Source organism: Herpailurus yagouaroundi, unplaced genomic scaffold (assembly GCF_014898765.1).
Source record: "Herpailurus yagouaroundi ecotype Mexico unplaced genomic scaffold, PumYag 77, whole genome shotgun sequence".
In the NCBI taxonomy this organism is placed as follows: Eukaryota; Metazoa; Chordata; class Mammalia; order Carnivora; family Felidae; genus Herpailurus; species Herpailurus yagouaroundi.
Genome location: NW_024412388.1, coordinates 6401180 through 6422274, shown reverse-complemented (window position 1 = coordinate 6422274; position 21095 = coordinate 6401180). Strand labels below are relative to the sequence as shown.

General features: G+C 55.8%; 2 protein-coding genes across 2 annotated transcripts in view; both read left to right on the top strand.

Annotated features, from left to right (window-relative positions):
* Nucleotide 1: 1 nt before the first annotated feature.
* GPR157 (G protein-coupled receptor 157) lies at nucleotides 2-17678 on the top strand (the record flags this gene model as incomplete). Its single annotated transcript, XM_040471511.1, has 4 exons — nucleotides 2-339; nucleotides 12583-12796; nucleotides 15482-15676; nucleotides 16148-17678. Coding segments are annotated over 4 exons (963 nt in total), but the record flags the coding sequence as incomplete, so codon positions are not given.
* LOC121020425 (solute carrier family 2, facilitated glucose transporter member 5) overlaps nucleotides 232-21095 on the top strand; it is a 51711-nt gene continuing 30847 nt past the window's right edge. Inside the window, exon 1 of the mRNA XM_040460481.1 lies at nucleotides 232-339. The gene's annotated coding sequence lies outside the window, so the exon portion shown is untranslated. The remainder of the gene's footprint in view (nucleotides 340-21095) is intronic.

The following is a 21095-nucleotide window of genomic DNA, read 5'->3' as shown; positions in this document are numbered from 1 at the left end:
CGCCGTGGTGCTGCTGTCGTGCGCGCTCTCCGCGCTCGGCTCGGGCCTGCTGGTGGCCACGCACGCCCTGTGGCCCGACCTGCGCAGCCGGGCACGGCGCCTGCTGCTCTTCCTGTCGCTGGCCGACCTGCTCTCGGCCGCCTCCTACTTCTACGGGGTGCTGCAGGACTTCGCGGGCCCTTCGTGGGACTGCGTGCTGCAGGGCGCGCTCTCCACCTTCGCCAACACCAGCTCCTTCTTCTGGACCGTGGCCATCGCCCTCTACCTGTACCTGAGCATCGTCCGCGCGGCGCGCGAGCCTCGGACCGACCGCCTGCTCTGGGCCTTCCACGTGGTCAGGTGGGTGACAACGGCGCCGCTTTCCCTCGAGTCCCCGACCCCCCCGCCTGGGCCCTGCCTGCTGCCTCTGGGGCCCTCGCGCCCTTGTGGCGCCCTGGTCTTGGTCGGACCCCCGGCAGATCGTGTCTGCTCATGTTAGGGGGCAGCCCCGGGGCCAGCGGGACGATGCGGGTGGAGAGGTTGGACCTGTCCTGAGCGTCAGCGCCGAGGGCGCCCCTTCCTGCCTGCCCTGGCCCGAGCCTCCCAGCGAGTTGGGTGCCTCAGCGCAGCCCCTTGGAGGGCGGGGGTGGGGGTGGGGCCAGAGCTCGGCCCTCCTAACTTGGAAGACAGCTTATGCCTTCCCTAAGTTCTGGCCATCACTGCTGCCCTTGGGGACAAGCGCCTCGTTCCCAGGCAGAGAGATGAGTTAGGTTGGGCTCCAGGCTGGAGAGGGCGGCTGCTCCCAGCCCCCACCCCGTGCCACAGGAGGTGTGATGCATTCAGCCACTCCCAGGCTAGCTGCCCCCTGCTGCCTGCAGTGTCTCAGCTGTAAGATTTACAAAGGACCATCTTCATTATTTTGTCTTTGCTCGTCTCTAGACCCAGACCATCTTGACTTCCTAGGGTTCGGCATCTCTGAGGGTGAGGTCAGTGGCAGAAACGGGTCTGGAAGAGGGCCCCCAGCTGCCTGGAGTGGATGGGAGTAGAGGAAGCCCAGGCGGTGCCCTGCCCTGGCATTGAAGCGTCCCATTAGGTCACCCTCACCTACGCCTTCCTGGTGTAATTTCAAGATTCTGACATCTGATGGTGTCCTGTGCTGCACCCAAGGCCGGAATCTTATAGGGCTTGTTTGCCCTTTTTCCTCTCCCAGATAAGAGCACCAAATACTGGGGCGCCTGGGTGGCCCAGTCAGCTGAGCATCTGACTCTTGATTTTAGCTCAGGTCATGATCTCACAGTGCACAGGTTCGAGAGCCCTTCATCGGGCTCTGTGCTGATAGGGTTGAGCCTGCTTGGGATTTTCTCTCTCCCTCTCTCTGCCCCCCCCCCCCAAATAAATAAATAAACATTAAAAAAAAGTAAGCGTACCTAGTGCTGCCCTAATTATAGGACATCTCTGTTAAATACTTGAGTGCTTTCCATGGGACTGAGGACACTCAGCAGTTTGGTAGAGACAGGTCACCTGGGTGTCACAACAGTGAGATCACAAGTCTGCAGGAGTCACTTGACCTCTAGGTCTCAGAACTGCTGGATGAAGGCCAGCTGGTCCCTGGGAAACTAAGTGGCCTGCTTCTCAGCTGTTCATGTCAAAAGCTTGGCAAGGAGTGAGACAGGACCTCAGATGCTGCAGGGACTCACAGGGGCTGCCTTTCCTCCCCTTGCAGCAGCCCCCTGAGCTCTGTGTCCACGCCAGAGACCCAGTCCTTACCAGTCTGGCTGGGTGTGGCTGGCATGTAGACTAGAGTTCACATGTACTTGAGAAATCGAGCCTCCGACTGGCTTTCTTTGCCAAGAATCTCTTCTCTTTTTTTCCCCTCTAAAAAAAAAAATATATATGTATATATATATATACACACACACACATATATGTATATATATATATATATATATATTACAATGTGTTTTTTAAGGGATAAAGAGAACCTAGTACAGATCCTATAGAAGATACATTTCCTGATGAACCTGAGTTGGGAGTTCCTTCAGCTCAGTGCTAGGGGTGTTTTCTGTGATGCTTAGGAAAGGCCTCCTAAGAAAGCCCCTTTTGCTGGCCACAGAAAAGAAGGGAATTGTTCATCTTGTCCATTGAATGTGATCCATCTACTTCTTAAAAGAAAATTACAAGAAGGAGAAGGAGAAAATTATCTATATCCAAGCTAGGAAGGGAGAATGACAATTTATTCTCTGGGGTTCCCTTTCAGAAGCTTAGTGCTTAGCTCCTGGCTGGTCTAAGAGGATTGGTAGAAAACCTGTCTAACAGGTTCATTTATTGATGGAGATCCTCCCAGCCTGTCTTGCTAATGACCTTGCTAAGGCCTCTCCAGCGCCTCTCCTGGGAGTACGAGTGTATAACTGTTAAAGACCTGTCGGCAGGAGAAATCTCATCTTCAGACAGAGGCTGCAGGGTCATCCACTTTTTCACCATTTCAGACTGCTGAAAATCAATCTTCTTCAGACCTCCAGTTGATCACGTCTATTGTAGTTTTTATGAAATGATTTTGTAGAAGATTTTATTTTTAAGTAATCTCTATACCCGGCGTGGGTCTTGAACTCATGACCCCCGAGATCAAGCGTCACACGCTCAGCCCCCTAAGCCAGTCAGGCGCCCCTGAAATGATTTTTTCAAAAAACCAGCAGATATCCTGATGAGTGGATAGAGGACACATCCAGACACGGAGTCAAAACGGCTCATAAACATGTGGGGAAAAGTTTACTCCATTCATACTCAAAATAATGCAAATTATTTAACAGTGAGCTACCATTTTGTTATTAAATTAGCAAAAAATAGTGAAGTAGAATACTAACACGATAAATGCCAGGAAAACAGGTATTTTCCTACATTATTACTGGCAATGTAGACTGGAATTATCCACATAGAAAGTACTCCTTGGTCCACTGATCCTATTTATAGGATCCTATATATCTTTAAAGAGATCATTCAAAATACATTCAAAGCTGTATATACAGGGGAGTTTGTGTGAGAATTTCCAAAAAATCAGGGAACAGTAGATGACAAATTGCATCCTACCGGAAATGTATCACAGCCTTTAGATACTGGCTGCGAACTCTTTAAGTCGTGTTTTTTGAACCGTATGATATAACGTTAAATGAAAAAATCCATCTATAAAACCGAATGCAACCATGTAAAGCAGGAGGCGGGATAGAATCCTGCCCATACACCACTTCCCAGCAAGAGCCTGCAGTGCCCCCAAGACCCCATCGTAATAACTGACCAGGTTGCCTTTACAGAAAGACTTTTTTTTCCCCCACTTTGGAGGAGGGCTGCTTACACTTTATCCTCATGGACACGGTATCTCATCACAAGCCTGCATCTGGCTCCTGACGTCTTGCAAAATGCAGTTCCATTCCTTAGCCAGTGACCCAGGGGCCAGGCAGGATGGTCACCCTCCTATCACAGCTGGTAAGACTTGCCCCAGGTCACAGAACCATAAATGGGAGGCTCGGGGCTAGAGGGTCCATCCTCTGTTTATGATCCCATCTTGTCTCTTGGCCTGACGATAATTTTTAAAATTGAGGTGTCATGAAACAATTTATTTTTGACGTTCCAGGTTTCCACCATTGTTAACATTTTATCGTGTTTGCTTTGTCCTCTGCAGTTATTTTTCTGGGGCCATTTAAGAGTAAGCTGGAGACTTGGGGCGCCTGGGTGGCTCTAGTCGGTTGAGCGGCCAACTTGGGCTCGGGTTATGATCTCACAGTCTGTAAGATCAAGCCCCACATCAGGCTCTGCTATCAGCACAGAGCCTGCTTCGGATCCTCCGTCTCCCTCTCTCTCTGCTCCCCCACCCCCCCACACACACACTCTGTCTCTCAAAAATAAATATTTAAAAAAAAAAAAGGTTGTAAACTGATGTCCCCGGAACCCCTAAATCCTTTAGTGTATGTTTCCAAAAGAAAGGAAGGGTCTCTTAAGTAACCACATAAACCTTTCAAAAGCAGGAAAACAGTACAGCACGGAACAATGCTCTCTGACAGTGGACGTCACAGAGACTTTGTCTTCTGCAAATGTCCCCGACAGCAGAGGGAAACCTGGGCTTGTGTTTGGTTTAGTTGTCGGGTCTCTTTACTCTCTTACAATCTGCAACAGTTCTCCTGTCTTTCCTAGTGTTTCAACAACACTGACTTTTTTGAAGAGTTACAGGTCTGGGTTTTTTGTTTTGTTTTAATTTTTTTTTTCAACGTTTATTTATTTTTGGGACAGAGAGAGACAGAGCATGAACGGGGGAGGAGCAGAGAGAGAGGGAGACACAGAATCGGAAACAGGCTCCAGGCTCTGAGCCATCAGCCCAGAGCCCGACGCCGGGCTCGAACTCACGGACCGCGAGATCGTGACCTGGCTGAAGTGGGACGCTGAACCGACTGCGCCACCCAGGCGCCCCTTGTTTTAATTTTTTTAATGTTTATTTTATTTTTGGGGGGGGGTGCGAGCAGGGGAGGGGCAGAGAGAGAGAGGGAGACACAGAATCCGAAGCAGGCTTCAGGCTCTGAGCTGTCAGCACAGAGCCCGACGCGGGGCTCGAACCCACAAACTAGGAGATCATGACCCGAGCCGAAGTCGGACGCTCAACCTACCGAGCCGCCCAGGCGCCCCTGAAGAGTACGGGTCTGTTTTGCAGAAAGTCCCTCTGCCGGGCTGGCAGCTGCTTCCCCAAGAGTGGTTTCAGGTCCTGTCCTTGGGCTGGAATCTCACAGAAGCACCGTCTTCTCATTGCCCCCTTCCCCGGGTGACTTTGATTCCCCCCGCCGTCTGGTGATATTAACTTTGATCGCCTGATTAAGGTGTTGCCTGTCAGTTTTGCAGTTACTGTTTCCCCCTTTGTGATTAGTAAATATCTCGTTGCGATAAAGATCTGTCACTCCTCAAACTTAACCTGCTCGCTCGTTTAGCATACATTGAACCTGACAGTCTTCTGAAGTGAATTTCCTGTTTTTGGTTGCCTTTTTAAGGTTGTGTGAGAATAGGCAGCATGAAAGGGAAATCCCTGTAGTAAGAAGTCCCTCCCTGCTGTATCTTAGCTGCTGAGGCAGCCTGACACAGTCACCCCATGTTTTACATTCACCTGGACATGCATCGGGGACCCTTTACGATTCGCACCTCTTAGAAGGGCCTAGAGCTGTGGTGAGCGGGGGGGAGTTCTCTTCTGGTCAGATAAGCCAGGTTGGCTAGAAACCATCCCGGGCCCCCTGGGGACCACTCACGCCCTGCCTTCCGAAAGCAGTTGTCCGCTCCGGTCCCCCCGCACGGGGTGGTGGGCTCCTTGAGGGTCAGTGAACTGTCCCCTGCACCTGTGTGCCCAGGCGCCACTGTGCCAGCTGTCCTTGTGTGTCCTGTGACCACAGGAGGAAGGTGGGAGGGGTGGAGGGGCGGGGCGGGGAGGGGCGCCTCATTTCACCAAGTCAGAAGGAAGGGTCCTGGCCGCCTCAAGCAGTCTTAGGGTTTCTTCCGGCGTCACTGAGGTGGGAGAGGATGGGGGCACGTGGGCCCGCCCACTCCAGAGGTTGCTTGGGGGTTCTGGAGGAAGAGTCTACGGCACCCACCGCAAGTTCACCATCGAGATCCCTGCCGTGGGGGGAGGGGCGCCTGGGTGGCTCAGTGGGTTAAGCTTGATTTCGGCTTAGGTTACGATCTCACGGTTCGTGGCTCGGAGCCCCACTTCAGGGTCTGTGCTTGGGATTCTTTCTCTCCCCCTCTCTCTACCCCTCCCTGGCTCAAGCTCAAAATGAATAAATAAACTTAAAAGTAAAAATAAAAAGGCCCATGCTGTGGGGAGCGGGAAGTTCTAATGTGGACAAAAGGGGAAACAGGGGCCACGAAGGGGAAGATCCTCTGAGCTCTCTGGTGGGAAGCTAGCTCACCGTGGGGCCCAGCGACGAGGCCCCAGGCAGGTGCGTCTGAGTGAGGGGCGCAGGTAGCAGCTGCATGAACAGCACCCCGTGTCGGCCAGTGCTCCCCAAAATAACAAGAATTGGGCTGGCTTTACCTGTTCCCCCTAAAAAGTCTTCAGAGGGCACTGCTGCCTCGTGAGGTCTCTGCACAGCGTTTCGTGTTCACGGGATACTGGGCGCAGCACCAGAGGCTGCCCTTGACCTTCCTACCCGGGCAAGGTCAGACTCTGCCCGTCCTTCCCCGGCGTCCAGTCAGCCAGGACCTGGACGGCCAGGAGAGTGGCTCCGAGCGTTGCAGCGTGGCTCCCTGATGCCCACCGGCCCCGGGGCTGCAGAGGCGTGCCAGGGTGTGTGTGCTTCAGAGTCCCTTCGGACAGACACCCCACTCCCTTCTGCGGCCAGAGCTGCGGAGCGACCTCACGGTGGCCTGGGCAGTGGCCGGCTCCCTGCGCTTCTCCCACGACCCACCCCTCTGCCCCACACTCAGCAATAAGTGCCCATTGTTCCCGGGAAGAAACCTCTAGGCGGCCACGGGCCTTGTGACTCCTTTCACCAGGCCCGGCTCCTTGCAGCTGCGCCTCCCTCCGGGCCTGGCTCTGTCCTGCCACCAAGTGCTTTCTAAATTGGCACATTGTTGCCCGATCGTTTTGTTCTCAAGGCAGTTTTTGAGTTAACGGTCAAGGCCTTCCGTGGGCCACACGGCACGCAGACCAGGCACTGGGAAAGGCTCCTGTTTCTTTCCCAGCAGGGGCCAACCCCCTTGCAGAAAGATCTGTGGGAAGAGTGAGGTTTGGGGTGGGGGCAGGTGACTGAGCAGACCTTTCAGGCGGCGGGTGGAAGGTTATTCCCATCTGTGTGCTAAAGTGGAACTGTCCCTGCCCCTGTAGGTGTCCCCTGCCCATGACTCCAGTGGGAGAGGTTTCAGAGACCATTTAACAGAAGATCCCCATGTGGGCAGAGCTGGGGACTCCCAAGGGAAACCCAGAGCATCACTGTCCTGGGGGACGGGCCGCCCCCGCTCACGGTCATCTGACACATGCCAGGGAATGCAGGTGTTAGGGATGGCTTACTCACCACCTGGCTCATCCTGTGGTGCCTCCGGTTCTGCTCCTCTGGAGGAGACTGAAAAGCAACAGGATGGCCAAGTTTCAAGGAGGAGCTAAGCTCGTGGTAAATCTGAATGGCTTTTTGTCTGTTCACCCCTCCCCTAAGCTTACTGAGGGCCCCCCACTAGGGGTCTGAGATCAAGGGTGGCAAGGTTGGTTTCCTCTGAGGGCTCTCTCCTTGGCTTGTAAATGGCCGTCTACATCCTGTGTCTTCACATGGTCTTCTGTGTGTGTGTGTATCTCAGTCTCTTCTAAGGACAGCAGTCATGCTGGATTAGGGCCCACCTTACAGACCATTCTAACTTAATCACCTCTCTAAAGACCCCCATCTCCAACTACGGTCACATCCTGAGCTACTGGGGTTAGGACGTCAACATATGAATTTTGAGGGGGACGCAACTCAGCCCTTAACAGTCTCCGAGGGAGAATGAGTCCGACTTGGAGTCTGGCCTTGGTTTCCAGGTGAACACGGGTGAGGGGGTGTGGGCACCTCTCGAAGAACCTCTAGGTTACCCCTCCAAGTGAGGGACTCTGCTCAGCGTGTGGTCTTCGGACTCCCTCCATCTACGTGCCCCCAGCCCTGCTTCTCAGAGTCACAGGTTTGGAGAGAAAGGGCCTTATCAGTCACCTGCTTTAATCCTGTCCCTCTCCAGACACCTTCCATAGCCTCCCCTGCACGTGGGCCAGTCCAGCCCTCAGTTTGGGGATCGAGCAAGACACCTTGCCCTTTCCTCCAGCCTCCTGACCCCATCTCCTAGGTCAGGTCCTAGCCGGACCTCATCAGGGGTCTTTAAACATCTGAGGATGGCCCAAGGCCCAGCATCTCCTGACGTGCCTGGCTCTGGTGCCAGCTTAACCATCTCAGATTTAGAATGCGGGTCGCAAGTGTCCACACGGAGGCGGGAGAGTTCCCAGGCGGTTCTGATCTGCCCCATCTGAGCACCAGGGTGATCCCTCTGACCACATGAGTTTTTAGGTCATAATCAACTACAGCCCTTGGTCTTCTTCACGTGCTGCTATTCAGCTATATTTTACTTGTCCTGATTTTGTGACATGTTTTGGTTGATGGCTTCTTCGGGGGGAGGGAAAAGAAAAAACTGTGGCATGGCACCTGCCAGTACACCCTTCTGGAAAGCAGGGATCATGTCGCGCATGTCTTTGTGGAGTGCCTTCCGGATTCATGGCGCCTACAACTCGGGCTGGTCACCTGGCCAGAGAATGGCTCGGCTTATCCGAGGTTGCCCCAAATACTGACTGTCTTCTCACTCTACAGGTTAAGAACACAGGGCGTCTTGCAGCTTCTTATCCGTTTTTATCCTCTGTCCCGTGGTTGTCCTGAGCCAGCCGGCGAGACCCCAGTCGTTAAATTTTAGGGCATTTTATGAGCTGATTGTTAAATACAGCCATTAGCAAAAAGCAAAGTATGTAAACTTAGAGTAAGTTACTTTAAAAAGAGTAACAAAAATGCCAAGAACTACATCTTAATGATTTTGCTCTTATCCGTACACTTGAGGTGATTTACAACTATTGTCTCCGTGCAGGGGGAATACTGTTGGGCATGCTGCACATCTCTTCCCTACCGCACGTATTGGCGGCTTGAAATTAGCCACAGTGGGGATGTTTACACAGTGGAAAACGGCAGCCCCTCCAGATCAGGGGCTGGTTTGTTGTTTTGTCGATTGCGTGGAGCAGAGGTCAGCAGCCTTTCCCTGTGAAGAACCAGCTAGTAGTTCTTTCCCGCCTTATCTCAGTCGCACCTCTCCAACTCCTGCTCTCTCTGTGGCCTGAGAGCAGCCATACACATGTACGCAAGCGAGTGTAAATGAGGCTGTCCTGCAATAAAACTTTATTTAAAAAACAAAACAAAACAGACCTCGGGCCACAGTTGGCTGGATCTGGACTTACGGGAACGGAGAAGATGTTAGTGAGGATGACACTTACGAAGTGTTCCTTGTGAGGACTTCAGCAGAGATAGTAACCGCGTTGGGGCAGGCGGGAAGGCGGGTATTTAAGAGGGTGACAAGAGGCGTTCCGGCACTTGTCTTGTCTCTTAGGTTTCCCTTTTCACGTTCATCTTATTCGGGAAGGGAAACGAAAACGCAACCAACTTCACATCATGGGACTACTTTCATTTGGCAACTGCAACCACAGGGTGTCGGCACAGACCAACTAACGCGTTTTTGTGAGACTCAGTTGGCTCTTTAGAAGTCACAACAAGGAGGACTGTGTCGTCTATGTTACTTACAGATCGTGTGCTTCACACGTTTGGTGTCAGTTACATTAATGAGACACGTATATGTACATGCATTCCTACCACACACACACACACACACACACACACACAAATGCACTCTTTGCGGAGAGCCGGTTGTTAAACATCGCCAGCACGCCAGCCCATACCCATAAATTACAAGTCGGGCAGAACCTACTTTGTGGGTTACTAGGCTCTCCCTCCCTCCCACTCTATTCCCACCCTTCCCTCACGTTACCTCTTCTTCCCGGCTCCCCCTTAAATACCTCCCCAAACAGCTTCTGCCCGTCTGTGCTTATGTTCAAATAGTGACTCTGATTGATCAACCCACGTTCCTAGGATGTATTTTTTCTAATGTTTATTTATTTTCGAGAGAGAGAGAGAAAGCGTGCATGTAAGGGAGGGGCAGAGAGAGGGGGAGACGGAAGATCCAAAGCGGGCTCCACGCTGACAGCAGAACTCCAACCCACCGACCGTGAGAGATCATGACCTGATTCACCAACTGAGCCACCCTGGCGCCCTGATCAACCCACGTTCTCAACCCTTGAAAGCCCTCTACCTGTTTGGTCTTCTCTCTGGCTCTTTCCCAACACAAACTTAGCTCCAGGTGCAACCCAGGATACACAGGATATACAAACCCATCACTCTGTAGCTTCCCTATGACAAGTCACAGAGCGGGGTCCGTCTCCGTGTGGGGCCCAGGTCTCCTGTGAGCGCCGTCAAGATGCTGACAGAGGAGGAGTCCCTGCTGACTGAGCGGTTCCTTCTTCCTGCCCTGTGCTCTTCCTTCCTTCCAGCCTGGGGGCACCCCTCCGCTAGGAGGAACCCTGTAAACCGTAAAGTGGTCGAAACACAAATAACTTTAGGATTGCAGTTTAGTACTTTATAAAGCCTCTTATTTCCTTTTCAATGACAATGATGTCCTTGCAATGAATAGTTAAGGAGTAAATTGGGGAAAGCTGTCTCAGTCACTTGGCTCAAACTCCATTCATTCATTCATTCATTCATTTCATTCATTCATTCAGCAGGTCCTTGTTTGGCCCCTACCAGGTGCCGGGAGCTGTTCTAGATGCTGGAAAGAGCCCTGCACCTGCCTTCATGGAGCTCATAGCTGTGACATATGTTGTCCCCGGGCCCCAGGATGGCATGAGCTTTGGTTTCGTATGGTAACCCTTTATTACGACACAACAGTTTGACGCTAATATATATCAGCTAAACAGATGACTAACTGACAGAACAGGCATTTAAAACGGACAGACTCCCGGGGCTAACTTGGTACCTTTCTCATAACCCTTTAATTTCTGTGGGGGTTTTTGGCCCTTCTGTGCCTTGGTGACCTCAAGAAAGACAGGCTGCGTCCCGCCTCCCCTCCCGCCGTTGGGCGAGCAGAGGCCGGGGTGCAGAGGTACAGTGACGCTATCCTCCTGCTCCTGTCTGGGCCCCCCCCAGAGGCCAGGGTGGGGACAGGGGCAGGTTGAACAGGCACCTCTGTTCTGAAAGTGCCCCACGCCGAGTCCTTCCCAGGTCCGGGAGTTGGCTTCCTCCCTTCTGTTCCACCCTAGCCCCCGCAGCATTTAGAGACTCTGATTGACCCCAGCACTTCTCAGTTTGGCAAGACTAACGCACAGCCTCGGTCTCATCATTATTCCACAACTTTCTCTCAAAAAGAGCCGCTGCTGGCTGGCTCAGCCAGAAGAGCATGCAGCTCCTGACCTCGGGGTCGTGAGTTCGAGCCCCACATTGAGTGGAGAGATTACTTATAATAGTAAATAAATAAAAATAGACTTAAAAAGAGCTGCTGTTGCTCTCAAAACATAACCGATTTCCGGGGCACCTGGGTGGCTCAGTGGGTTAAGTGTCCAACTTCAGCTCAGGTCATGATCTCGAGGTTCATGGGGTTGAGTCCCATGTCAGGCTCTGTGCTGACAGCTCAGAGCCTGGAGCCTGCTTCAGATCCTCTACCCGCTCTCTCTGTCCCTCCTCTGCACTCCCTCTCTCTCTCTCTCTCTCTCAAAATAAATAAACTTCATATATACCTATGTAACTTCGTATATACATATATATGTATATATAACCGATTTCTGAACTAAGCATTTTACTGAAGACCGTGTTCTGTTTACGTAGTGCTTGTCCTTCGGTGACTGACCTGGGACACGGGCCCGTGTGTACTATTCCAGGGGGCAGAAACTGCGTGGGCCTCCCACATTCCTGGCACCTGCACCACAGGCCGTAATCCTGGGCCATCAGTCATGACCCAGGACAGCGGTCAGATACGCTGACACACTTACCCAGTCCTGTGTGCCAAGCACACGCCGATCTTTACTGGCGATCTCGTAATGACCTACTCGGTCCCAGGCCTGGTTCTCAACCCCACTTGGTGGGGAAAGACACTGATGTGTTGAGGCCGAGTGGGGGCAGGGCCAACTTGGACCCAGCCTGTGGCGTCACAGCCCAGGCTCCTAACCACCCCTCGTGCCACCATGAGGCTTCTGGGTGTCCCCCCGGCCCGTTTCAAATGTTTTGCCAGCAGACTGGTGCGGGGACACCAGGAAGCACCCTGGGGCCTGGCCCTCATCCTGCTGGGTTGCCATCAGGGTGAGCTCCCAAAATGTCAGCCCCGTGCTTCTGTGAGAGGGGGTCCCTGCCCCAGGTTTTATGCTTTAGGGGGCCCCCTTTTCCAGGGATACCCCCTTCTCTTGGAGCAAGGAAGCCTCTGGGCCATAGACGTGTCCACCCAAAGCCCTTGTTTCCCCTTCTAGAAACGGCTGCAGGTGCACGGGGCCCTGGAACCCTCTGCTCGGGCAACCCAAGCTGCCCGTGTGTGCAAGGGACCAAGGGGGGCCCGGCTGTTTATGGGGTGTGTGGGCGAGCCATGGGCACATGGGCCGGTGTCTGTGTGCTGCCATGCAGGCCCCTTGGGGGCAGGAAGGGGCTGCCCTCCCCGCACCGCAGCGTTCTCGTGCCCGTCTGCAAGGAGCCCAGCAATTCTGAATCAGAACCCGGCCTCCGAGGGAGGTGGGGGTGGTGTCTATCCAGGCAGGAGGCCGGGACATCCCTGTGTCCTATTACCCGAGCTCCGTGACATTCGGGTGAACCTGGCAGGGCTTGGGCGGAGCGGGGCCGGGGTGGGGGATTCGAGGCTTCCTGCCCGCCTCTCTGCTGTGAGGTGCAGGGTTTGGAGAGCACCGATCTGTCCGCGGAGCGTCCGCTCGCTTCGCCCCTGCCGGCTTTGCCGGGAGCGGGGCCTGACCTCGCAGCGTCCCCTTTGTCCCTTGTTCCTCAGCTGGGGGGTCCCGCTGGCCATCACCGTGGCAGCTGTCGCTCTGAAGAAGATCGGCTATGATGCCTCGGACGTGTCGGTTGGCTGGTGCTGGATCGACCTGGACGCAGAGGACCGCGTCCTGTGGATGTTGCTGACCGGGAAGCTGTGGGAGATGCTGGCCTATGTCACGCTGCCCGTGCTTTACCTCCTCATCCGGAAGCACATAAACAGGGCGGTAGGTACCTGCGGCCCCCCCAGGCCCCCAGCCCAGACCTCCCTGTGGCCACTGTGCCCGGCAGCCCGGTGCTGGGCTCGGCCACCTCGGGGACAAGCCGGGATGGTGCATCGTGGGCCGAATGGTTGGCTAATCACGCGGCCCTGGCAGGAGCGGGTCCTGTCACTCCTCCGTTGTGGATGAGGAAACGGAGACTGGCAGAGGCCGAGGGGCTCCCCAGACTCGCCCAGACCCTGAGGCCAGAGCCACGGTGCGTGGGGTGCGTGGAGTCCGGGAGGCGGAGGCGAGCGCCCCCGCCTGTGTTCGGCGCATAGGCCTCTGCTGCCCCCTCCTGGCAGGCCGCCGGGGTTGCTCCACCTCCAAGAGCGTTGAACTGCTCGCGGAGCGGGCGAACTTGGACGCCCCTGGAAGAGGAGGGCGTGGAATTTCGTAATCGGCGACACAGACGCCTCACCGCGTTACCTGTGGTCGTTAAAAGCGTGTCATAAATGGGGGACTCTTCGGGGTCTCGGGAGCTCAGAGAGCACGAGCTGCGCTGGCCGGAAATTCAGGCAAGAAAGCTGTTCCTCCCACCAAGTGGCCAAATGGTTCCTGGTCCTGCCGGCTCTGCGGGCGTGCAGTACGGGCGTCCTGCCGGCGGAGGCGCTGCGGGGCGGGTGGCGGTGGGGCCGCACGGGGACGGCGACGGGGACCGAGCGCCACCAGTTCGCGGAGCCGAGCGGGGCATCCGAGCTCGGGCCGGGGCTGCTGCGGCCGCCGGGGACGGGGCCTTCTTTTCGCCCCTGTGTCGGGCTGGACCTGCAGGGAGCGTGTCCCCGGTCCGGTCTCCCGGCGTCCTGTGACTCGGCAGCCGTTTCCCAGCTCGTAGGGGGCTCCCCGCGGCTCCCACCGGCGACTTCGGAGTCTAGACTTCGGGCTCTCTTTTCACGCAGAAATGTCACTGCCGCCCACCTCCCTGCCAGCCTCTTCTGGTGCCGCTGGGGCTGCCGACCGACTGGTCTGAAATCTGTCTCCTCGCTGGTCTCCTGGCGGCCCGGGACTCCCTTCTTGGCTCCTTTTTACCCTGGGAAGGTTCTGGGCTCCCTGATGAAGCCTCCCGGGCCGCCCCTGTGGAGCTGCCCTTCTGTGTGTCTATGTCTTCTTCCTTGACCTCCCCCCGCCCCCAACCCACCCTGGTGGGAGACCTGGTGTGGTGCCTTCGAGCAGCACCCCATGGGAGAAGGGGTTCTCTCTTACAATTCTGCAAGTGTTTCCAGAAAACGGGAAGACTAGCCAGCGGGGAGGTGTATGGGCTGTTCTCTGCCTCCAGCTAGGAAGGAGAGCTAAAAATAAGTGAGCTGGAGCAAGCTTTGCAAGGGAGAGGACAGCCACCCTGCTCCCCCAGGCTCCCCGGGTCCTGGAAGGGCCCCCGCTACTCCCCTACCCCCCAGGCTGCCTGGGTTCTGGAAGGGCCAGCCTGCTCCCCCAGGCTCCCTGGGTTCTAGAGGGCTGCTGCTGTCGCCCCAGGGGAGGAAGGGAGGAAGCAGGTGCCCCGAGCAGGTGAGGTGCCGCAGCTTGGGTGCTCACAGGTGCCAGGACGTGTGGCTTCTCCCCTCCCCTGGGCTTTCAGGGTCCCGGACACAGGGCCAGGCTGAAAAACACATCTTTGTTATGAGGAGCTTCATCTCTTTTTAGAAGTTCAGCTGCAATCTGGAAACGGAGCCTCCCCGTCCTCTCACTGAAGGGTGTTCCCAGGAATCGGGAGGCCAAAAGCTTGTGCCCGCTCACCTTGCCTTTCTCCCCCAGCTTTGGGTGGAGCCCCCTCCTTCGCAGCCTGGGTGGGCTTGCCATCTGGAGGGGAGGACAGGACCATCATCAGCACCAGGCCTGATAAACAAGGATGAATGGCGTCTAGGAAGGAGGATGGCAAGAGCTGCGAAAAAACAGGCGAAAATAAAGAGCTGACTATGGGGACAGCACAACCCGGGAAATGCCTTTGCACTTTAAAAGCCGTTGTCAGGATAGACCTCCTCCAGGGGGCGACATTGAGCAAACACTTGAAGAGGGCGGGTGGGGGGGAACAGCACTCGGGATGGAGGGAACAGCTAGTGCAGAGGCCCTGCGGCCAGGGTGTGCCTGGTATAAATTTGGGGAATAACCAGGAGGCCTGAGTGGCTGGAGGAAACCAGGGGAAAGCAGTAAGCATGAGGTCAGAGCTAGGCCTTGTCAGGAACGTAAGAAGCGGGGAGACCTTTGAGCGGCGGACTGGCTGAACCTGACTTAGGTGTTCAAGGAACCGTGCGGTGCCAAGAACAAGACTGCGGTGGGAGGAGGGGGGGTGGGGAGGGTGATGGAGGGAGACCGGTAAGAGGGAGCCGCAAGTACCCGGAGAGGCGGCGATGGTGCTTGGACCAGGCTGCCTCTGGCAGTGGCAGTGGACGGAACGTCCAGATTCTGATGTCTTTTTGAAGTTAGAACCCGCAAGGCCTAGGGATGGGACGCGGGCTGTAGCAGCGGGAGGGGGTTCCTGGGCCAGGCGACCGGAAGGATGCCGTTTCTGGGGCTCGGATCAGGCATTGCCTTCTCGACACGGGAGGCATCAGACGTGCGTTGGACGCCCTGGTGGAGACGCGCCGCAGGCGGTGGATGGAGGGCGGCGGGCAGCCCGCCTGGCTCACGCCTGTTCTCTGTGTCCCCCCAACACAGCACGAGGCGCTCTCGGAGTACCGGCCCATCCTCTCCGAGGAGCACAGGCTTCGGCGCCACGCCTCGGCGGCCGACAAGAAGCTGGTCCTCATTCCGCTCATCTTCATTTGCCTCCGGGTCTGGAGCACCGTGCGATTCGTCCTGACCCTCTGTGGCTCCCCGGCGGTGCAGTCGCCAGTGCTGGTCGTCCTGCACGTACGCAGACCTGCCCTCCCCGGTCCTGGGTCCTGACTGCTCTGGCGTTGGGTCCCGTGCCCCTCGCCCCCCCCCCCCCGCCCCTCCTCCAGCCGCAGAGCAGGTGCATCCCAGCGCACCAGCCAGCCCGGGGCTGGCAGGGATCTCAGATGCACGGTGCCTCCCCCCGCTGCCCGAGACAGGGCTAGCCTTGGTGAGAGAAGGTGGAAGGGCGGTGAGGTTGTCGTGCAGCCCAGGGGCATGAAGGTGCTCTCCCCCGTGGCCCAGGAGCAGCCCCGGCTGAGTTGACCGATCCTGTCCTTCCCAACCCAGAAGACCTGGGGATACAGGTCTGGGCCAGGCCTGCGCTCCAGACCCGCCTCAGGGGGTGGAGGACAGGGCTCTGGGGTCCGCAGCACCTCCCGGCCCCCTTGCGTGTGGGTTTAAGACCCCCTCCAGCCGCGGCACTCAGGCCTCTTTTCTCCCTGACAGGGGATCGGGAACACATTTCAGGGCGGTGCCAACTGCGTCATGTTCGTCCTCTGCACCCACGCCGTCCGAACCCGGCTCTTCTCCGTCTGCTGCCGCTGCTGCCCTTCCCAGCCTTCCGCCCAGAGCCCGGCTGGCCCTCCCAAGCCTCCTGCGCCCTCCAAGACCGGCGAATCTCAGGGATCCAGACACACCCCAGATGAACTTCCAGTCACCTGAGCTGTTCCCTGCCCGCTTCCGTGCACAGGTGCTGCCTACCTGGGGGCAGGTGGTTCCGGGAGTCCCCGCTGCAGGGCGTGCGGCCGGATGGCTGCGGAAGTATTAACCTTCTGCTTTTCAAGCTCTTGACGCCCGGTGGGGAGGGCAGCCAGCAAAGTCAGCTCCTTCTACCTCCTAGAGCCTCCGGGGGCTCATCCCCACTCACGCCCTCCAGCCCGCGTCCTGCTGCGCTCGCTCGAAGGGGTACTCATCTGCAGGAGGGTCGGCCGTGAGATTCAGGGCAGCCGGTGGCACGAGGTCACTTTTAGGTCGCCCCGCGGTCCAGCGGTCATCGGCCCCGGGACCGCGCACGGCACTGTTTACAGTTCGAGGGGCCCACGCCTGTGGGGAGGAGAGCACAGTGAGACGTGGATACCGTGCACTCATCCTAAATAAAATGGCAGGGGGTGTCAGAGATGCGTCCCCCACTTAGATGTCGTGAAGCGGATTTTTGGTTTGTCGGGGGGCATTGAGATTTCTGGGAGAGCCCAGCTTTTTTTCGCAGAGAGCTTTGCTCGTCAGTGAAAGAGCCAGTTCCCTTTAAGCAGGTCGAAGGTTTCCCCGGGAGGTTTCCCGGTGATCACGTGAGCCCAACACAACGCCGCCGGTGGCCGGTCTCCCTGGGCCCCCCAGAACCTCTGTATGTATGGGTTGCCAACCCTTGATGCAGATTGTGTCTGAATTTCAAGCGCAGGCCGGAACCCAGACCCTCCCTTCACCAGTCACTTAAGATACAGGTTCCCTCGTCCCACGCAAGAGCTAGGACGGGGACAGGAAGAGGCCGTTGCAGAGAATCCCCGTGGATGCCCACTGCCCCTCCGGTCTGCCCTTGTGAACACTGAGACGGGGAGGGAGCCAGTTTATTCGCTCCCTGCTTTAGTTTTTTATAAGAAAGGTGACCAGGGAGTCCGTGAATGATCCAAACCTGAAGGGGAAGGTTTGGGGCGTTGGTTGGGGGAAGTGACACATGCATCACGGGAATGACGATTTACATTTAAGAGAAAAGGATTTCAAATAAGCGTTTGTGTCTCTCTCTATATTCACGGCTCTTCCAGGAACAATTTCCTCGTGTTTCAGGAAACAGTTTCTCTGTTAAGTCACAGAAATCACTGGCGAAGGTGGCGGGTGACAGCATCACTGCAGGAGGCTTGCGGAGGGAAAGTGCCACTTTACCCCACACCTGTCCTTCCCCTGGGCTCCGTCAGAACCCGGCAAAACCGAAACGATCTTCTGAACCTGGAAAACGGTTCTGGATTAAAGCCAAAGCCTCATCATACTGTTGATTCCTTTTTTTTTTTTTTTTTTAAAGTTTATTTATTTTGAGAGAGAGAGAGAGTGCGTGGGAGGGGCAGAGAGAGAGGGAGAGAGCCTGACATGGGGCTTGAACTCACGGACCGTGAGATCATAACCCGAGCCGAAATCAAGAGTTGGACGACTCAGCCACCCAGGTGCCCTGTTGATTCCTAGTTTATTCTGTTTTTTTAAAAAAATGTTTTTTTAATGTTTATTTATTTTTGAGACAGAGAGAGACAGAGCATGAACGGGGGAGGGGCAGGGAGAGAGGGAGACACAGAATCTGAAACAGGCTCCAGGCTCCGAGCTGTCAGCACAGAGCCCGACGCGGGGCTCGAACTCATGGACCGCGAGATCGTGACCTGAGCCAAAGTCGGCCGCTTTACCGACTGAGCCACCCAGGCGCCCCTCCTAGTTTCTTCTTAAAAGCAAAATCCGTCACAGGAAGACAATGGGAAAGGAAGAGTTGTCGACAGAACTAGGTCCAAAATGCTTTTTTTTTTTGGTTTTCTTTTTTTTTTTTTTTTTTTTTTTAAAGAAAAAGTTTTCTTTATGAAAATCAGCAAGAGGCAGTCATCCCCTTAGGGACTAGAAGCCCCGGGCTGCCCTACAGAAAGCTACTTGTCAGGGGCGCGGTCTCCCTACAGAAGCGGCCAGCGTAGGAGGAATCCGGGGTTAAGGACGATACAGCAGGTCCTGGGCACGTGGCTCGTAAAGACCTTCACGTTAGCTTCTAGAATGGAGCAGACGTTTAGGAAGCTGCTTGCTGCAAAGAAGAAAACGGTTCTCAGCTGAGTCAGCGTGTGGGGCACGGTGGGTGACGTGAGACTAAAACCTCGGAAGGGGGCCCAGAGTCCCGGGCTTAGACGGCAGGGCTGGCTGTCCGCCGCCCGGTGTGACTTCCACGGCACTGGCAGGACGTGGGCGTCCCCAGGCAGGCCGCGGTCAGGAGAGGCCCGCAGAGGCAGTAGGGGCGCAGGAGAATCTCTGGGTGCCTGGGGCCGCCTCAAGTTCTCATTCCGCTTGTCTGATGCCGCTGCCGTGCTGTCTGCTTTTGCAAAACCCACCCACGGGTGGTGACCCCTGGCTATTTCCACTTCAGCTTCCTCCACTGCCCGCCCCGTCTCTGCAGCAGGTGGATGTGTTACTGTAAGTGGTGGAGACCGCGTGGGCAGGGGACAGGCTTGTCCCAGGGGCCAGGCCAGGGGGTGACGGGATTCGGAACCGGATGGTGGTGGCGATGAGGTCGAGTCTTAGGACTGTGGGAGGGGCTCCTGCTTCCGATCGAGCGAGAGAGGCTTCGTTCGTCTTCCGCTTCGCTCAGGCCCCAGTGGGTTTCTTTCTCTCCCATCAGCCTTGCTCGTGTCCATCCGCCTCCCGGCCCCCCCCGCCCCCCCCCCCGTCACGGATGCGTAACAGCCTGGACAGGTGCTGCGGCCCCCTCGGCGGCTCCTCGGCCGGGAGCCCTCTCTCCTCAGGCACTTTCTGAACCTCGGTCTTTGTTTTTGTTTTTGTTTTTGGTTTTTTTTTTTTAATTTTTTTTTCAACGTTTTTATTTATTTTTGGGACAGAGAGAGACAGAGCATGAACGGGGGAGGGGCAGAGAGAGAGGGAGACACGGAATCGGAAACAGGCTCCAGGCTCCGAGCCATCAGCCCAGAGCCCGACGCGGGGCTCGAACTCACGGACCGCGAGATCGTGACCTGGCTGAAGTCGGATGCTTAACCGACTGCGCCACCCAGGCGCCCCTGAACCTCGGCCTTTGAATCGGGTTCGCCAGGCACCGTTTGTTTTGTCATTTAATAAAGAGTACGATTTGGTCCTGGGCTGAGGGTGCGAACAGCTCTCGCTGTGTGCCCGACAGGAAGAAACGTTTTATACAGACGTCCTGTCCTGGCACAATGAGCGTGCGGTGTTTTGGCGGGTGCGAAACTGTAATGACACCCTGGGCATCTTGGGTCGAAGCCAAAGTCTTGCTGTCTTTAATGAAATAAAGTAGCTATTTTTCTTTTGCGTGTTTGGTGAACTGACTGCCGGCGATGGGGGTTGGAGGGGTGGGCACAGACTGGCCTGTGCCGTGGGGCGGCTCCAGAACCTTCTATGAGGCTGGGACCTGGAACAACATCTGGGCCCTTCTCTGTGGGCAAATATAGTCAAGTGGCGGGGGCGGGGGGGCACACCGTTGGCACAGCCAGCTTCTGAGTGTGCGTGCTAGGGTCTCGGGTGCGTGGGGGGTAGGGGAATGGGGACTGTAGAATAGAGATTTCTGGCCCTGCCCCATAGGAGACCAATCGGCCCAGGTTCCAAGGACTCACGCCCGGAGCTAAACTCTGATTAGTGAGAAGCTCCCGCACCGGCTCACTGACCCTGTCCCCTTTCCTGCACACTGCCACACTGCTGCATCCTGGGAACTCCGCTCCCCGAAGCGCTGCCTGTGCCTTGGTTCTAGTCTCTGGGTTTTGTGAAGTTAAAAGCACATGACCCCTCGAGAGAATGGAAAGAGAAACCACAGACTGGGAGGAAACATTTGCAAAAGACACGTCGGGGTGTCTCCGCGAGGCGCACGGTAGCGAAACTCGTCAGCGTGGTCATTTCACAGCATCGCAAACCAAACCGCCGTGCCGTATGCCCTAAACATACCGCCACGTAGGTCGGTTATTTATCACCAAGACTGGAAAAAGCAGACACATCGGGTAAAGAACTCATCCAATATACACAATGAGCTCTTTTTTTTTTAATTTTTTTTAACGTTTATTTATTTTTGAGACAGAGAGAGAGAGAGCATGAACAGGGAAGGGGCAGAGAGAGAGAGAGACACGGAATCTGAAACAGGCTCCAGGCTCCGAGCTGTCAGCACAGAGCCCGACGCGGGGCTCGAACTCACGGATCGCGAGATCATGACCTGAGCCGAAGTCGGCCGCTTAACCAACTGAGCCACCCAGGCGCCCCTTTTTTTTTAATGTTTAAGTTTATTTATTTTGAGAGGAGAGAGAGAGGGAGAAAGTGCACATGCAAGCGGGGGGAGGGGCAGAGGGAGGAGAAAGAGAATCCCAAGCGGGTTCCGCACTGTCAGCGCAAAGCCGGATGTGGGGCTCAAACCCATGAACTGCGAGATCATGACCTGAGCTGAAATCAAGAGTCAGACGCTTAACCGACTGAGCCACCCAGGCGCCCCTACAATGAACTCTTAACACATAACACTAAGTATTAAGAAATGGGCCGAAGGGGCACCCGGGTGGCTCTGTCCGTTGAACATCCAACTCTTGATTTGGGCTCAGGTCATGATCCCAGGGGCCCCACATCGGGCTCTGTGCTGAGTGTGGGACCTGCTGGGGATTCTCTGTCTCCCTCTGCCCCTCCCCTGCCTCTCTTTCCAAAATAAAATTTAAAAAGAAAAGAA